The sequence below is a fragment of the Henckelia pumila genome, chromosome 4, assembly GCF_033568475.1.
Source record: "Henckelia pumila isolate YLH828 chromosome 4, ASM3356847v2, whole genome shotgun sequence".
In the NCBI taxonomy this organism is placed as follows: Eukaryota; Viridiplantae; Streptophyta; class Magnoliopsida; order Lamiales; family Gesneriaceae; genus Henckelia; species Henckelia pumila.
The window spans coordinates 106,532,962-106,547,886 of record NC_133123.1 but is presented as its reverse complement, the minus strand read 5'-3'; the positions used below and the strand labels follow the sequence as shown (position 1 = coordinate 106,547,886).

General features: G+C 37.5%; 1 protein-coding gene across 1 annotated transcript; it reads right to left on the bottom strand.

Moving 5' to 3' along the window:
- Window positions 1-12,149: 12,149 nt before the first annotated feature.
- Window positions 12,150-13,858, bottom strand: LOC140861500 (uncharacterized). The gene is made up of 2 exons (XM_073264522.1): window positions 12,715-13,858; window positions 12,150-12,649 (listed from the first exon to the last, which is right to left on the bottom strand). Exons 1-2 carry the CDS (start codon window positions 13,856-13,858, stop codon window positions 12,150-12,152), a joined length of 1,644 nt encoding a protein of 547 aa, XP_073120623.1.
- Between the last annotated feature and the right edge of the window lie 1,067 nt (window positions 13,859-14,925).

Below are 14,925 nucleotides of genomic sequence, written 5' to 3'. Positions count from 1 at the left end.
CAAAATCCCTAACATAAATACGTAAAATCATATATCTTTAGAACTCCCATGCATACGTAAATTTCATGCAAACTTAAACATAAATTCGTAAAATCCAAAATCCAAGCATACTGAAAATATTCCATACTCATGCAAATCATGAAATTATAACATGAATAAATTCTAACATGTGTGGAAAATAAAATATTGTTCAAAACATGATTTCCTCAAAACTGTATCATCCAATGGTCACAGGCTGAACTAGATGCTCGGATGCTCATACGCCTTCACGGCCAGTGGGGACAACATCTTTATTAATATAATCATGCTCACCTGCACCATTTAAATCTAGTGAGCCTAGAGACTCAGTACGTTCTATCCTTATATAACAACATGAAACCACATACAAGCACTCATCTTATAAAATATAAATAATTTAACTTATAAATGAATGATCTTAAAAACATTAAATAATGCTGCATCTTAATCATCACATCAACATATCTCATCGTAAACATTATCATTATAACTTTATACTTAATACTTATCATAATATAACATGTATTAAATTCTTAAAACTCAACAGGTTGTATCCATGTCGGGCCTCATACTTAACGATTGATCAATCATAAAAACCAACGTACGTGGCGGTGAGATCTCCACCTCTTATGACACTTCACCAGTCCTCTCAGCTGGATCCATGAGCTCATCATAATATTAATAGGAAGGTCACCGAGCCTAGTATCTCGGTATCCAACCGCATCACTTTCCACCTTCAGTTCAACTTCCTTAAAAACTTTATTTTTCTTAACATGCCCTTAAACTTCACATTAAAATTTCTTACATGATGCATGAACTTAAAAATTCTTAATTCTTTCTTTATTTCATGAAAATTTTCCCGTAAACATATATTTAATTTATTTTCTCAAAAATCATTCTTATATATCATAAAAATTCATGCATGAATTAAATATATATTTACGGACCATTTATTTTTCTCCAAGGACGTGTTTGAGCTGCTGATCACTTAGGCTTAAGCCTATAAATTACTAGACTTGTCCATTATCACATTAGATTAACCCATTAACTTAAATTTAGCCCAATAAATTATTCAAGCTCATTAATAACTTAACTGAGCTCATTAACTTAATCTAGCCCATTAACACATAGTATGACCAATTAATCACCTAGCCCAACATGACTTAGCCCAATAATTATCATGGGTCAATAAGAACATGAAAAACTAATGGTCTCACTTAAAATCATTAATTAAGCTCAAGTAATAAATTAATTAACCCAAGACCATATATTCTTTAATAAACTCTTAATCAATTAAATTAAAAATACTCAAGCCCAACTAATATAACCCGGAACCGAACTCAACTAACTTGAACCACTATATTTCAGACCTGACCCTGATCCAAAAACTCGAGCCCGACCCGAACTAACACAACAAACCAAAACCCGTAGCCCCCTTAACCTTTCACCACGCGCATCCACCCCTTTATTCCTTTTATCCGTCCAGCTCCGGCCACCCCTGGCCAAAGCCCCGCCGTCAGGACCACCCCAGGGCCCTACAGGTCCTAACTGACCAGCCCTTAGCCCAAACCAGCCCACAACAGGTCCAACACGAGCCCCTTTCTTCCCTTGCAATCTGCGCGTCTAGCCCTTACTCTTCACGTTCAGCCCTTATCCAGCCATTCCCATGGTCCAACCATCACCCTAACCTGACCCTAAGGACCCTATCTCAGACCCTAAACAGTGGACTAGCAGTTCGAACCAGCCCTGGTCTAGAACCATGCAAAACCGAGCCCTCAAGCCATAAAAATGTGAAAACCATGATGAAAATCAAACAAGACTGAAATGCAAGCATATATCAGATCACTCAAGATTAAAAACAGTGTAATATGATTCAAATGGTGAGAAAGAATGGATTCGAACGTGTCTTTGCATTAGATGCACTTGAAACTACGTTACCGTCGCATAGATTGCCTTTCGGGATGAACGGGTTGTCGAACCAGGGACGTGAAGGTGGTGCGATGGTGTGAGAGAGAACACAACAACAGCGGGTTCAAAGGATTGAGGCGGAGAAGGCGGCTGACGGAGATTGAGATGAGGGACAGCAGCGGCGCCTGGTGTGGATGGCTGGCTGGAGACCTGGAGATTGCCGGCGCAGGTGTTTGCACAGATGCGACGATGGCAATCGAAAACAACAGTGATGGGAAGATAGAGGAAGCGAGCGAGCGGTGATGATCTGTGATGGTGGTGAGGAGACAATCGGTGATGGTGAAGAGCATGTGGCCGCTTGCTTGGAGATGGAGGAGAGGCAGAGGCGGCGCTTTAAGAGAAAGCAAAGGAGATGAACGAGAAGGGAAGTCGGCCCTGTAGAAAAGAAAAAAAAAGATTACACGATAAACCTTTTTAATTTAATTATTAATATTATTATAATTATAATTATTAATTAAACAAAACATGAGCAATTTGATTTTTTTTTCAAAAACAGAAAATGAATTTCAATAGGGCGTGCCCACGCGCTTGTAGAAAATGATTTTCTGAAAATTTTTAAGCTTTTTAAGAAGAAAAATTGATTTTTTGTATAGAAAATGATTTTTCACAGGGCGTGGGCATGTCTTGTACTAAATCATTTTCTGAATTTTTTTTCAAAAAAAATAAAAACTAACCAAAAGCAATAATAAATAAAAAAAATTAAAAAAACGTTGGGTTGTGTAAGGCCCGAGATTATTTAAATTTAATTCGAAAATATTTAATTTGAGAATATATTTAGAATTTAGAATTAAATTCTAATCTTCTTAAATGAATAAGGATTGAAATTGAATTAAATTGCTTTTTCGGGGACTGAATTGCAAATAACCAAAAGTTTAGGGACTAAACTACAATTATGACTTATAAATATCTACACTTACATCTTTTTACACCCATTCTCACGTGTTCAGTAGAAGGAAAAGAGGAAAACGAACAGCATCAAAACCCACGCCATTTTTGCTTCGAAAAAGCTCCGTTAATTTGTGATCCGGCCGTAAAAAATTCGAAAGAAATATATATCTGCGATCATCGCTCCGAGAGCTTCGTTTTGGTACAAGTTTCATTCACTTTTCTCAAATTTTATTTTTATGTTGAAGATGGAATTTTATACTTTTACGATATATGCATATATGAGCTGTACCGATTATGTATTCATAGACGGTTCGGACAAAAACTGTCGATTGGATTTCGTATGATTTTAGGAAGCAAAGGCGAAACCCTGTCAATTCTGATTTTGTGTTGGACGTGTATATACATGTTGATATGATGAATATTATGATGAGAATAGCTTGGTATATTGATTGTGATATTAATTCGGTTGCCGGTTTTTAGCCGTTATGTCGTCGATTTGAAAAATGTCAAGAATTTGATATTGTTGATTGAAAGAAGTATGGTTTGAGTTGCATCTAATCTTGTTAGTCACTCTACATGTCATTTCTCAGCTTTATATCGAAGTTGCCGAACTCGAGATCTCCGATTCAAACCGAGAAGGATTTGAAGAAGGTTTGAAGTTGTTGCATTAAGAAAGTAGCCATGACTTGAGCAGATTTTGATATATATTTGTCATGTTATGTTTTCAGATTTGAAGTACTTTCAGACGCGACATTGAAAGGTATAAATGACAGCTAATTCAGATGGGATAGAACACTCGAAATAGCTATTATTTTCGAGTATCCCTTGTTAATCACATACTTGTTTGATTTTGTATTTTATGTGATTTAGATGACTTTGATGCTTTTTGTGCTTATAATGTGCTTATATGTTCAAGATGTTTTACAGTCTTTAATGCATACAGATTATGTTGCATTCATCTTGAACTCCAGCCTGATAAGCACAGAGGGTTGAAAAGCCTAGAGTGCATATGACGTTTGGAGGGCTATAGTTGAGTGGCACGGAATGTAGACTTACTTCTAGAGCCAGAAGACTCACTATAGTTGCACCAAAGTCAGAGGAAATAAATTATTTGACTTCACCTCGATTGGGTGAGTTGGTGTTCGTTGAAGATTTTATTTTCTCGAGATCCCAAGAACCAATATCCTATTGATATCAGATTGATAGCCTCTTTTGACATATGCATTGCATTCACGTTTATTATCTCACGCTTTATGTTGTTTATACTGGGATTTTATTCTCACTGGAGGTATCCGGCTATTGTTTTGTTTTGTATGTGTGCATGGTAATAGGTGGGGCAGGAGCTGGTCAGAAGCGACAGAGATAGCTCGAGATAGAGTCTCAACATGTGAGGACTCGGATTTTAGCGGAACAACTTGTACTTTGAGTTGGTTAAACATGTTAGAAATGATACAAAAACTTTGTATGTTGTTTTCAAGTACTTGTTAGCTTTCATATTATGTTTGTGAGATAGCATATCTATTATTTTGTAACTTGACAAAGATTATATATACATGTTGGGTTTGTGTTTTTGATGTTCTCATCTTCTTTTGTACATATATGGTTTTGTTGGAAGAAGTTATGCATCAAAAACCTTCATTTGACAGCAAAAGGGCAGATTTTAGCAGCCGGGTAGAACTCAGCTCGCTCGAGCGCAGCCTGGGCTTGCTCAAGCAAGCCAAGGGTGTTTGAACCCGAGAGGTGCTCGCTCGAGCGCAAGTGAGGCTCGCTCGAGCGAGCCACCTAGGTATAAAAAAAAAATTAATTTGTTGTTCTTTTTGCGACGTGGTTTTGCGTCGCCAAATGTAAGGTGTTGCGTCGCCAAATGTCCGGTATTGCAGATTAACTATTTTTAGTTAAGATTTGATTAGAACCCGAGGTCCTCACAATAGGTGGTATCAAAGCATAAGTCTCTGGATTTAGATAGAAGTTGATGAGCGGGGTAGATTGAGTATGTCTGATTGTTTGATATTGCATGAGATTACATGTGGTATCTGATTATGTGCAGTATATGCTAGCATGCTTTATATTGCAATAATTATGTGATTGCATGATTATGTGCTTTCATTGCTACTTCATGCTATATATGCAATTGTATTCCAGATTATCTTCAGTCAGAACCTGAATTCTTATGAGAACGCATGAGAATGCTTATCAGAGAAGGATGTAATAAATTGCTAAATATGATATTGTTTATGCACTAATCTATTTGACAATCAGATATGCCTCCCCATAAAGCACCGGCCACTAGACATCCATTAGTGGTTCCCCAGGCCGAACCAACATTAGTACCACCGCCAGTTGCTGAACCTCAGAATGCACAGGGTAGTACATCTGCTGATTCTATGGATGCTACTGCTACTCCGATGGAGACACTGTTGAAACGATTTCAATCGTTCAAACTGCCAAAACTGAAAGGAACATAAAATTCAGTTGATTGTGAAAATTGGTTTGAAGACATTGAACTGTTGTTTGAGTCACTTGATTATTCAGATGACCGTCGTATCAGATTAGTTATACATCAACTTCATGAAGTTGCCAAAAGTTGGAGGACTACTACAAAGAAAGCGTTAGAACATCGAGGTACGACTATCACCTGGACTGTCTTTAAAACTAAATTCTATCAATGTTTCTTTCCAGTCTCCTACAGGAAGGATAAGGGTGTTGAATTTGCCAATCTGAGGCAAGGCAGCTTGAATATCGAAGAATATGTGGCCAAATTTTCAAGTCTTTTGAAGTTTGCTCCACATATAGCAGCAACTGATGAAGCCATGACAGACCAGTTTATCAATGGCCTCAATCCAGATGTGTTTACTCTGGTGAATAGTGGACAACCCAATACCTTTGCTGACGCTTTGAACAAAGCTAAGGGAGCAGAAGCAGGTTTATTGCGACAAATAGGAGCACCATTTCTTCCACAGCCATCTCCACAGCTTGTATCAGCATCAGTTTCACAGAATCTGCCACAGTTTCAGCAACCATCTCCCTGATTTGAGGAAGGAAGCAGTGGCAGAAAGGATTCTAGATTCAGGCCTAAAGGTAAATAGTTAAAGAAGTCTGGCAGTATTTCTTCGAGTTCTAGTGGACAGAGACAGTTTGGTACAGGGCAGAGAACTGGTGAGTCAGGAGTATTTTGTGGTAAGTGTGATGGACGACATGCTATTGATCAGTGTAGAGGTGTGTCAGGGAATTGTAATATTTGTCGTCAACCAGGTCACTATGCCAAGGTGTGTCCTCAACGAGCTATTGGTGAAAGTTCTTCTCGACCAGCACATCAAGCAGAAAGACAATCAGTGCATTCATTTCAGCCTCAGCAACAGACTAGAGCAGGAGGAAGCCAGACTGTGACTCAACCTCCTAGACAACAGGCACGAGTGTTTGCATTGATGGAGGAGCAGGCTCAGGCAGCACCTGATGATGTTATAGCAGGTAACTGCTTTATATTTGGTTATCCTGCCTATGTTTTGATAGATACAGGTGCATCACATACATTCATATCTGAAAAATTTGTTATGATGCATTCTTTATCGTCTGAGCCATTGCCTACTATTGTTTATATTTCTTCACCTTTAGGTGAAGGTATTATATCTGTTCGAATGATTCACAATTGCGCTTTGCAATATGACGGAAATGTGATTGATATAGATTGTATAGTACTTGGATTATCAGATTTCGATTGTATTATCGGTATAGACATGTTAACCAAGTACAGGGGGACAGTAGACTGTTTTCAGAAAGTGGTCAGATTTAGACCAGAAATGGCAGCTGAATGGAAATTCTACGGTAAGGGTTCCACAACCAAGATCCCTTTGATATCTGTGTTATCTATGACCCGTTTATTGCAGAGAGGTGCAGAAGGATTTCTAATTTATGCAGTTGATGTATTGAAATCCAGTCCAGCAGTAACAGATAATCCAGTTGTGCATGAATTTTCTGATGTATTTCCTGATAAAATTCCTGGTTTACCTCCAGTTCGAGAAATAGATTTTAGCATTGAGTTAATGCCAGATACGCAACCAATATCCAAAGCTCCTTACAGAATGACACCTATTGAATTGAAGGAGTTGAAGGATCAATTGGAAGATTTGTTGGCCAAAGGGTACATTAGGCCGAGCGTTTCACCTTGCGGCGCTCCGGTACTATTTGTACGAAAGAAAGATGGCTCAATGCGGTTGAGCATAGATTATCGTCAACTGAACAAGGTAACCATAAAGAATAAATATCCATTGTCTAGAATCGATGATTTGTTTGATCAGCTACAGGGTTCAGCTATCTATTCTAAGATTGATTTGCGATCCGGATATCATCAGCTGAGGGTACGAGATGAAGATATCCCTAAAACTGCTTTCAGAACAAGGTATGGACATTATGAATTTATTGTCATGCCTTTTGGACTAACCAATGCTCCTGCAGTATTTATGGGATTGATGAATCGGGTATTTAAGAAATACTTCGATGACTTTATCATTATTTTTATCGATGATATCTTGATGTATTCCAAGAATGTACATGATCATGCTGAACATCTCAGAATCATCTTACAGACTTTGAGAAATGAGAAATTATATGCCAAGTTATCGAAATGTGAGTTTTGGTTGCAGAAAGTTGCGTTTCTTGGGCATATTATTTCAGGTGATGGGATTTCGGTGGATCCAAGCAAGGTAGAGGCTGCACTGAATTGGCCGAGACCTACATCAGTGCCAGAAATACGAATTTTTATGGGCTTAGCAGGCTACTATCGTCGATTTATCAGAGATTTTTCCAGCATTTCCAAGCCTATTACGCAATTGACTCAGAAAAATAAGCCGTATGTCTGGACTAAAGCTTGTGAAACAAGTTTCTTGGAGTTAAAGAAGAGGCTTACCAGTGCACCTGTCTTAAAAATTCCATCAGGTATGGGTGATTTTGTTGTATATTGTGATGCTTCTCACAAGGGTCTGGGTTGTGTGCTTATGCAGCGAGGTCATCTTATCGCTTACACTTCAAGACAGTTAAAGTCACACGAGACGCGATATCCTATCCATGATTTGGAGCTTGCCGCTATTGTCTTTGCATTGAAGATATGGCGGCATTATCTTTATGGTGAGAAGTTTGAAATTTTTTCTGATCATAAAAGTTTGAAATATCTGTTTTCACAATCATAATTGAATATGAGACAGCGTAGATGGCTAGATTTACTGAAAGATTTCGATTGCGAGATCAAATATTATCCAGAAAAATCCAATGCAGCTGCAGATGCCTTGAGTAGAAAGGTATGTTTATTATCCTTATCTACGATAGGTGTATCACAAATGGTAGAAAATTGTTGTATTTCTGGATTAGTATTTGACACAGATATACAGCCTATCCGAGTTTGTGCTATGAAAGCTGAGCCAAAATTGTTGATACGAATCAAAGAAGCACAAAAAGTGGATCAGACTATTCAGAATTCGATTGATATGGTCAGATCTGGACATCAATCTGAATATCAGGTCAGTGCTGATGATGTGTTATATGTGAATAACAGATTGGTTGTTCCAGATGTGTCAGATTTGAAATAGCAGGTATTGAAAGAGGCTCACAACAGTCGATTCAGTATTCATCCGGGTGGCATAAAAATGTATAATGATTTGAAAATGCAGTATTGGTGGAAACAGATGAAGTCAGATGTGACTGAATTTGTATCCAGATATTTGAATTGCCAACAGGTGAAAGCTGAACGAAAGAAGCCTGGTGGTTTATTACAGAATTTATCAGTTCCAGATTGGAAATGGGATCACGTTTCCATGGATTTCGTTACACAGCTACCACGTTCATCCAGAGGGTGTGATGCCATTTGGGTGATTATTGATCATTTGATGAAATCAGCATGTTTCATTTCGTACAAAATGACGTACAGACATGATCAGATGGTAGAAATCTACGTCAGAGAAGTGGTAAGATTACATGGTGTGCCTAAATCTATTGTTTCAGATCAAGACCCTAGATTTACATCACACTTTTGGCATAGTTTGCAACAAGATCTTGGTACTCAATTGCATCTGAGTACTGCATATCATTCTCAAACAGACGGACAGTCAAAGAGGACTATCCAGACACTTGAGGATATGTTAAGAGTTGTAGTACTAGACTTTGGTACTAGTTGGCAAGATTCATTACCACTTGCAGAATTTTCTTATAATAACAGCTATCAGACAAGCATTGAGATGGCTCCATTTGAAGCACTGTATGGAAAGAAATGCAGATCACCGTTATATGGGGATGATATCTCAGACGTACAAGATGTTGGGCCTGATATGATTCGGGAAATGACTGAAAAGGTGAAGCTTATACAAAAAATAATGAAAACAGCTAAAGACAGACAAGAAAAATATGCAAATATCAGACGACGACCTCTATCTTTTGATCAGGGGGCAGAGTTTTCTTGAAGATTTCTCCATTTAGAGGTACAGTCAGATTTGGCAAGAGAGGAAAGTTATCTCCGCGTTTTATCGGTCCATATGAGATTATCGAGAAGATATGCGATCTTTCTTATCGACTCGCTCTTCCTCCATCTTTTTCTGGTATTCATGATGTATTCCATGTCTCTATGCTATGAAAGTATCAACCTGATCCTTCCCATATTCTTCAGCCTGATGAAGCTGAACTTGACGAAACTCTAGTTATTTTGAGCAGCCTATTCAGATTTTTGATCGTGAAGACAAACAGCTCAGAAATAAGACAATTCAGCTAGTCAAAGTTCAGTGGAGTCGACATGGCACTGAAGAAGCGACTTGGGAGACTGAGTCAGATATGAGATAGAGATTTCCAGAGTTGTTTCATTGATGTGAGTTCTTATTCTGCTTTCGGTTATTTCATTCTCTTATGTGTATACATATTGCTTATACAGCTTGCTTATGATTTTGAGGACGAACTCATGCCTTAGTGGGGGAGAAATGTAAGGCCCGGGATTATTTAATTTTAATTCGAAAATATTTAATTTGGGAATATTTAGAGTTTAAAAATAAATTCTAATATTCTTAAATGAATAAGGATTGAAATTGAATTAAATCTCTTTTTCGGGGACTGAATTGCAAATAGCCAAAAGTTCATGGACTAAACTGCAATTATGACTTATAATTATCTACACTTACATATTTTTCCACCCATTCTCACGTGTTCATCAGAAGGAAAAGAGGAAAACGAACAGCAGCAAAACCCACGCCATTTTTGCTTCAAAAAAGCTCCGTTAATTTGTGATCCGGCCGTCAGAAATTCGAAAGAAATATATATCTGCGATCACCGCTCCGAGAGTTTTGTTTTGGTACAAGTTTCATTCACTTTTCTCAGATTTTATTTTTATGTTGAATATGGAATTTTATGCTTTTACGATATATGCATATATGAGCTGTATCGATTATGTATTCGCAGACGGTTCAGAAAAAGACTGTCGATTGGATTTCGTATGATTTTAGGAAGCAAAGTCGAAACCCTTTCAATTCTGATTTTGTGTTGGACGTGTATATACATGTTGATATGATGAATATTATGATGAGAATAACTTGGTATATTGATTGTGATATTAATTCGGTTGCCGGTTTTTAGCCGTTATGCCGTCGATTCGAAAAATGTCAAGACTTTGATATTGTTGATTGAAAGAAGCATGGTTTGAGTTGAATATGATCTTGTTAGTCACTCTACATGTCATTTCTCAGCTTTATATCGAAGTTGCCGAACTCGAGATCTCCGATTCGAACCGGGAAGGATTTGAAGAAGGTTTGAAGTTGTTGCATTAAGCAAGTAGCTAGCCATGACTTGAGCAGATTTTGATATATATTCGTCATGTTATGCTTTCAGATTTGAAGTACTTTCAGGCGCGACATTGAAAGGTATAAATGACAGCTAATCCAGACAGGATAGAACACTCGAAATAGCTATTATTTTCGAGTATCCCTTGTTAATCACATACTTGTTTGATTTTGTATTTTATGTGATTTAGATGACTTTGATGCTTTGTGTGCTTATGTGCTTATATGTTCAAGATGTTGTACAGTCTTTAATGCATACAAATTATGTTGCATTCATCTTGAACTCCAGCCTGACAAGCACAAAGGGTTGAAAATCCTAGAGTGCATATGACGTTTGGAGGGCAGTAGTTGAGTGTCACGAAATGTAGACTTACTTCCAGAGCCAGAAGACTCACTATAGTTGCACCAAAGTCAGAGGAAATAAAGTATTTGACTTCACCTCGATTGGGTGAGTTGGTGTTCGTTGAAGATTTTATTTCCTCGGGATCCCAAGAACCAATATCCTATTGATATCAGATTGATAGCCTCTTTTGACATATGCATTGCATTCACATTTATTATCTCGCTCTTTATGTTGTTTATACTGGGATTTTATTCTCACCGGAGGTATCCGGCTATTGCTTTGTTTTGTATGTGTGCATGGCAATAGGTGGGGCAGGAGCTGGTCAGAAGCGACAGGGATAGCTCGAGATAGAGTCTCAGCATGTGAGGACTCGGGTTTTAGCAGAACGACTTGTACTTTGAGTTGGTTAAACATGTTTGAAATGATACAAGAACTTTGTATGTTGTTGTCAAGTACTTGTTAGCTTTCATATTATGTTTGTGAGATAGCATGTCTATTATTTTGTATCTTGACAAAGATTATATATACATGTTGGGTTTGTGTTTTTGATGTTCTCATCTTCTCTTGTACATACATATATGGTTTTGTTGGAAGACGTTATGCATCAAAAACCTTCATTTGACAGCAAAAGGGCAGATTTTAGTAGCCGGGCAGAACTCGGCTCGCTCGAGCGCAGCCTGGGCTCGCTCGAGCGAGCCAAGGGTGTTTGAACCCGAGAGGTGCTCGCTCGAGCGAGCCACCTAGGTATATAAAAAAAAAATTGTTGTTCTTTTTGCGACGTGGTTTTGCATCGCCAAATGTAAGGTTTTGCGTCGCCAAATGTCCGGTATTGCAGATTAACTATTTTTAGTTATTAATCGCCCTATAAGATTTGATTAGCACCCGAGGTCCTCACAGGTTTCCTCCCAAAAGTGCCTCTTTTTATTGTCGTTGTCTCGAGTCCAAGTTGCCTTGTTGCTCATGGTGGTTCATAAATTGTTACTTTGTCCACCTTCAACCATTTGAGAATTTTCATAGCAAATTTCAGTTTATGCTTGTTATGCTTGAATTTTTTTGAAAATCTCAATTTCTTGATAACATCCTCCATTTTCCATGGGTATCTGCTTAGGTCGATCTAGAGGAAGTTTTCACTCAGTTTTAGATGCCTGCAAATCATAGAGAAAAAATATATTATTAGAATTTTCAGCAGGTCTTGCAACAATCTCCTCTAAATTATTCTCATCCAAAATTTTTTTATTTTCTTGTGACAAGTGATCAGTGATATCAAAAGCATTAATAGTACTTCCACAACTAGGATATTTCATGGTATCATAAATAATAAACTTAAAAATCTCGCCATCAAATTTCATAGTAAGAGTACCATTGTTAACATCTATGATAGATCTTGATGTTTTTAGAAATGGTATTCCTAGCAAAATTGGAATATTTAGATCACTGTTTTTCATGTCAATCACATAAAAATCAGTAGGAAAAACCAAATTATCAACTTTCACAAGAACGTCTTCAATTACAACCCTGAGATAAATAGTGGACCTATCAGCCATCTGAATCACAATTGCAGTTTTATTAAGGGGTCCAAGTTTCAAATAATTATAAATAGAATAAGACATGATGTTGATAGAAGAACCTAAATCCAACATAGCCTTTTCAAGTCTATCATCGCCAACTGTACATGAAATAGAAAAAAAATACCTGGATCACTGCATTTGATAGGAATATTTCTTTGCAGAACAGTTGACACATTTTCTCCTACCTGTACCCTTTGACACTCCTTCAAATTCTGTCTCATTTTCGCATTACACGATTCTTTTAAAATTTTTGCACAACGAGGTACTAGTTTAATATCATCTAATATAGAAATATTTACCCATCTACGAAAATTTTCATTCAACTCCTGAATACTTTCACAATTCCTATTCAATGCAAGGGGGAATGGGGGAATAAGTTTATACACAAAGAGAGGCGAAAACTTACTTTTCAGTGCATCATCTTGATTAGTTCCTTTTTCCTCAACTTTTATCTCATTGTCTTTGTTTTTATTGGCTGGTGTTGGTACCACATTTTCTTGATCCTCAAATTCGTTACCATTTTTCAATGTAATTGAACTAACATTCTCCCTTGTATTCACCACACTCTTAGAATTTAGAAAACTTGAATTTTGTGCTTCCAACCTATTGAGTGCAGTTGTCAACTGACCCACTTGAGTATTCAAATTTTGAATGCTGGCCCTTGTTTCCTGTTGAAATTGCAAAGTATGAGTGGCTAGATCCTTCACAATATTTTCTAGATACTCACTTGTATTGGAAGCTTCTAGAGGTTGTGATCTAGAAGGATATGATGGAACTTGAGGCATAGACACGTTCATTTTTGGATTAGCATAGCTAAAATTTTGATGATCTTTCAATCCTGGATTGTACGCATTAGAATATGGATCGTATCGGCGTTGTGGTTGTCTAGGAAAACTACCAATTGCATTAGCTTGCTGCACTTGATTTTCTTGTAGCGTCGGACACATATCCATCGGATGTCCATGAACCGAGCATATAACACAAGCTTTGACATGTTGTACTTGTCCTGCAACCAACCTTTCCAAAATAAAAGTCAATGAATCTAACTTTTTATCAATAATACTAGCACTTACCTCATTAACTTGTCGTGGGGTGTTATCTTGTCTAGTTCCAAACTGTTGTGCATTGGCAGCCATTCTCGAAATTAGATCCCTTGCTTCTTGAGGTGTTTTGTTCACCAATGCACCTCCGCTCGCAGCATCAATCATGTTTCGATCAAAAACCAAGAGGCCATCATAAAAATAATGTACTAATATGTAACACCCCATTTTTATCTTAAATGAGTTTATTTGAGTTAATCAGAGATTACAGAGTTCTCGAGCCGGTTTGATTTTGATCAGGGTCCTTTTTGCAAATTTTGGAAATTTCAGGGACTAAAACGCAAATATTGATTTTTATATATTATCTACACATAGATTTTAATTGGAGAAGCCTTCATCTTCCTCTCCAACCGTGAGCCTCCATTGAAACGCCCCTTTTGGAGTTTTGAGCTTTCAGATTTCCTTCCGAGCTCGATCCGGCCGTTGGAATTTATTTCTGAAGGCAGATTAGTGATCACTGCAGTGAGAGCTCCGTTATACCGTAAGTATTTCTCCGATCGGATATGTTTTGTTTTTCGAAGGTTGTTAAAATCGATTTAGATTCTAGTATGTTGTTCTTGGCGGAGTTCTGATCGTTTATTATCTGTCGATTTTGAATTAAAGCGACGTTCGGAATTGTTATGATTTTTGGAAGCTATTTTCGAAAATCATGATTTTGAGATTTGTTGGGTTTGTCTTGTTGTTGTTGTATTAGCATTGAATTGAGTTGATATCGGTATTGAACTGCTGTCTGCGTTGCCGGTTTGTTCAGTTATAACCGTTATGCCGTCGGTTTGAGTTTTGGAGTTTCGAACCGTTTTGAGTTATGAACTTGGCTTGTAAGTTGATCGTGGCTATTGATCAATCATCTTTTGTATTCGTACAGATTCATTGGAGTTGTCGAGCCCTGTGTTAGCAGCATTTGATCGTCGAGAGTTGGACGAAGAACGGTAAAGAGATTTCCATGAACCGTTGATTGTTGTTTAGGTTGTATAGTTGTTGATGAATCTTTTGTTGTAACTTTCCAGAGTTGGAACTACTGCCTTGAAAGGTAAAAGCAGTTATCGTAGCGGGATAGCATACTCGAGACAGCTTTGTTCTTGAGTTTCCCTTTTTAAATCACATACTTGTTTGTACACTTTTTATCGCATGAAGAACTTGTGTCTTGTTGATTTCTTGGACTTTTGTTATGTGACTTATGTTTATGTTTATGTTTCTGTTATGCATTCATCTTGAGCCAATCTTGCTTTCAGCGG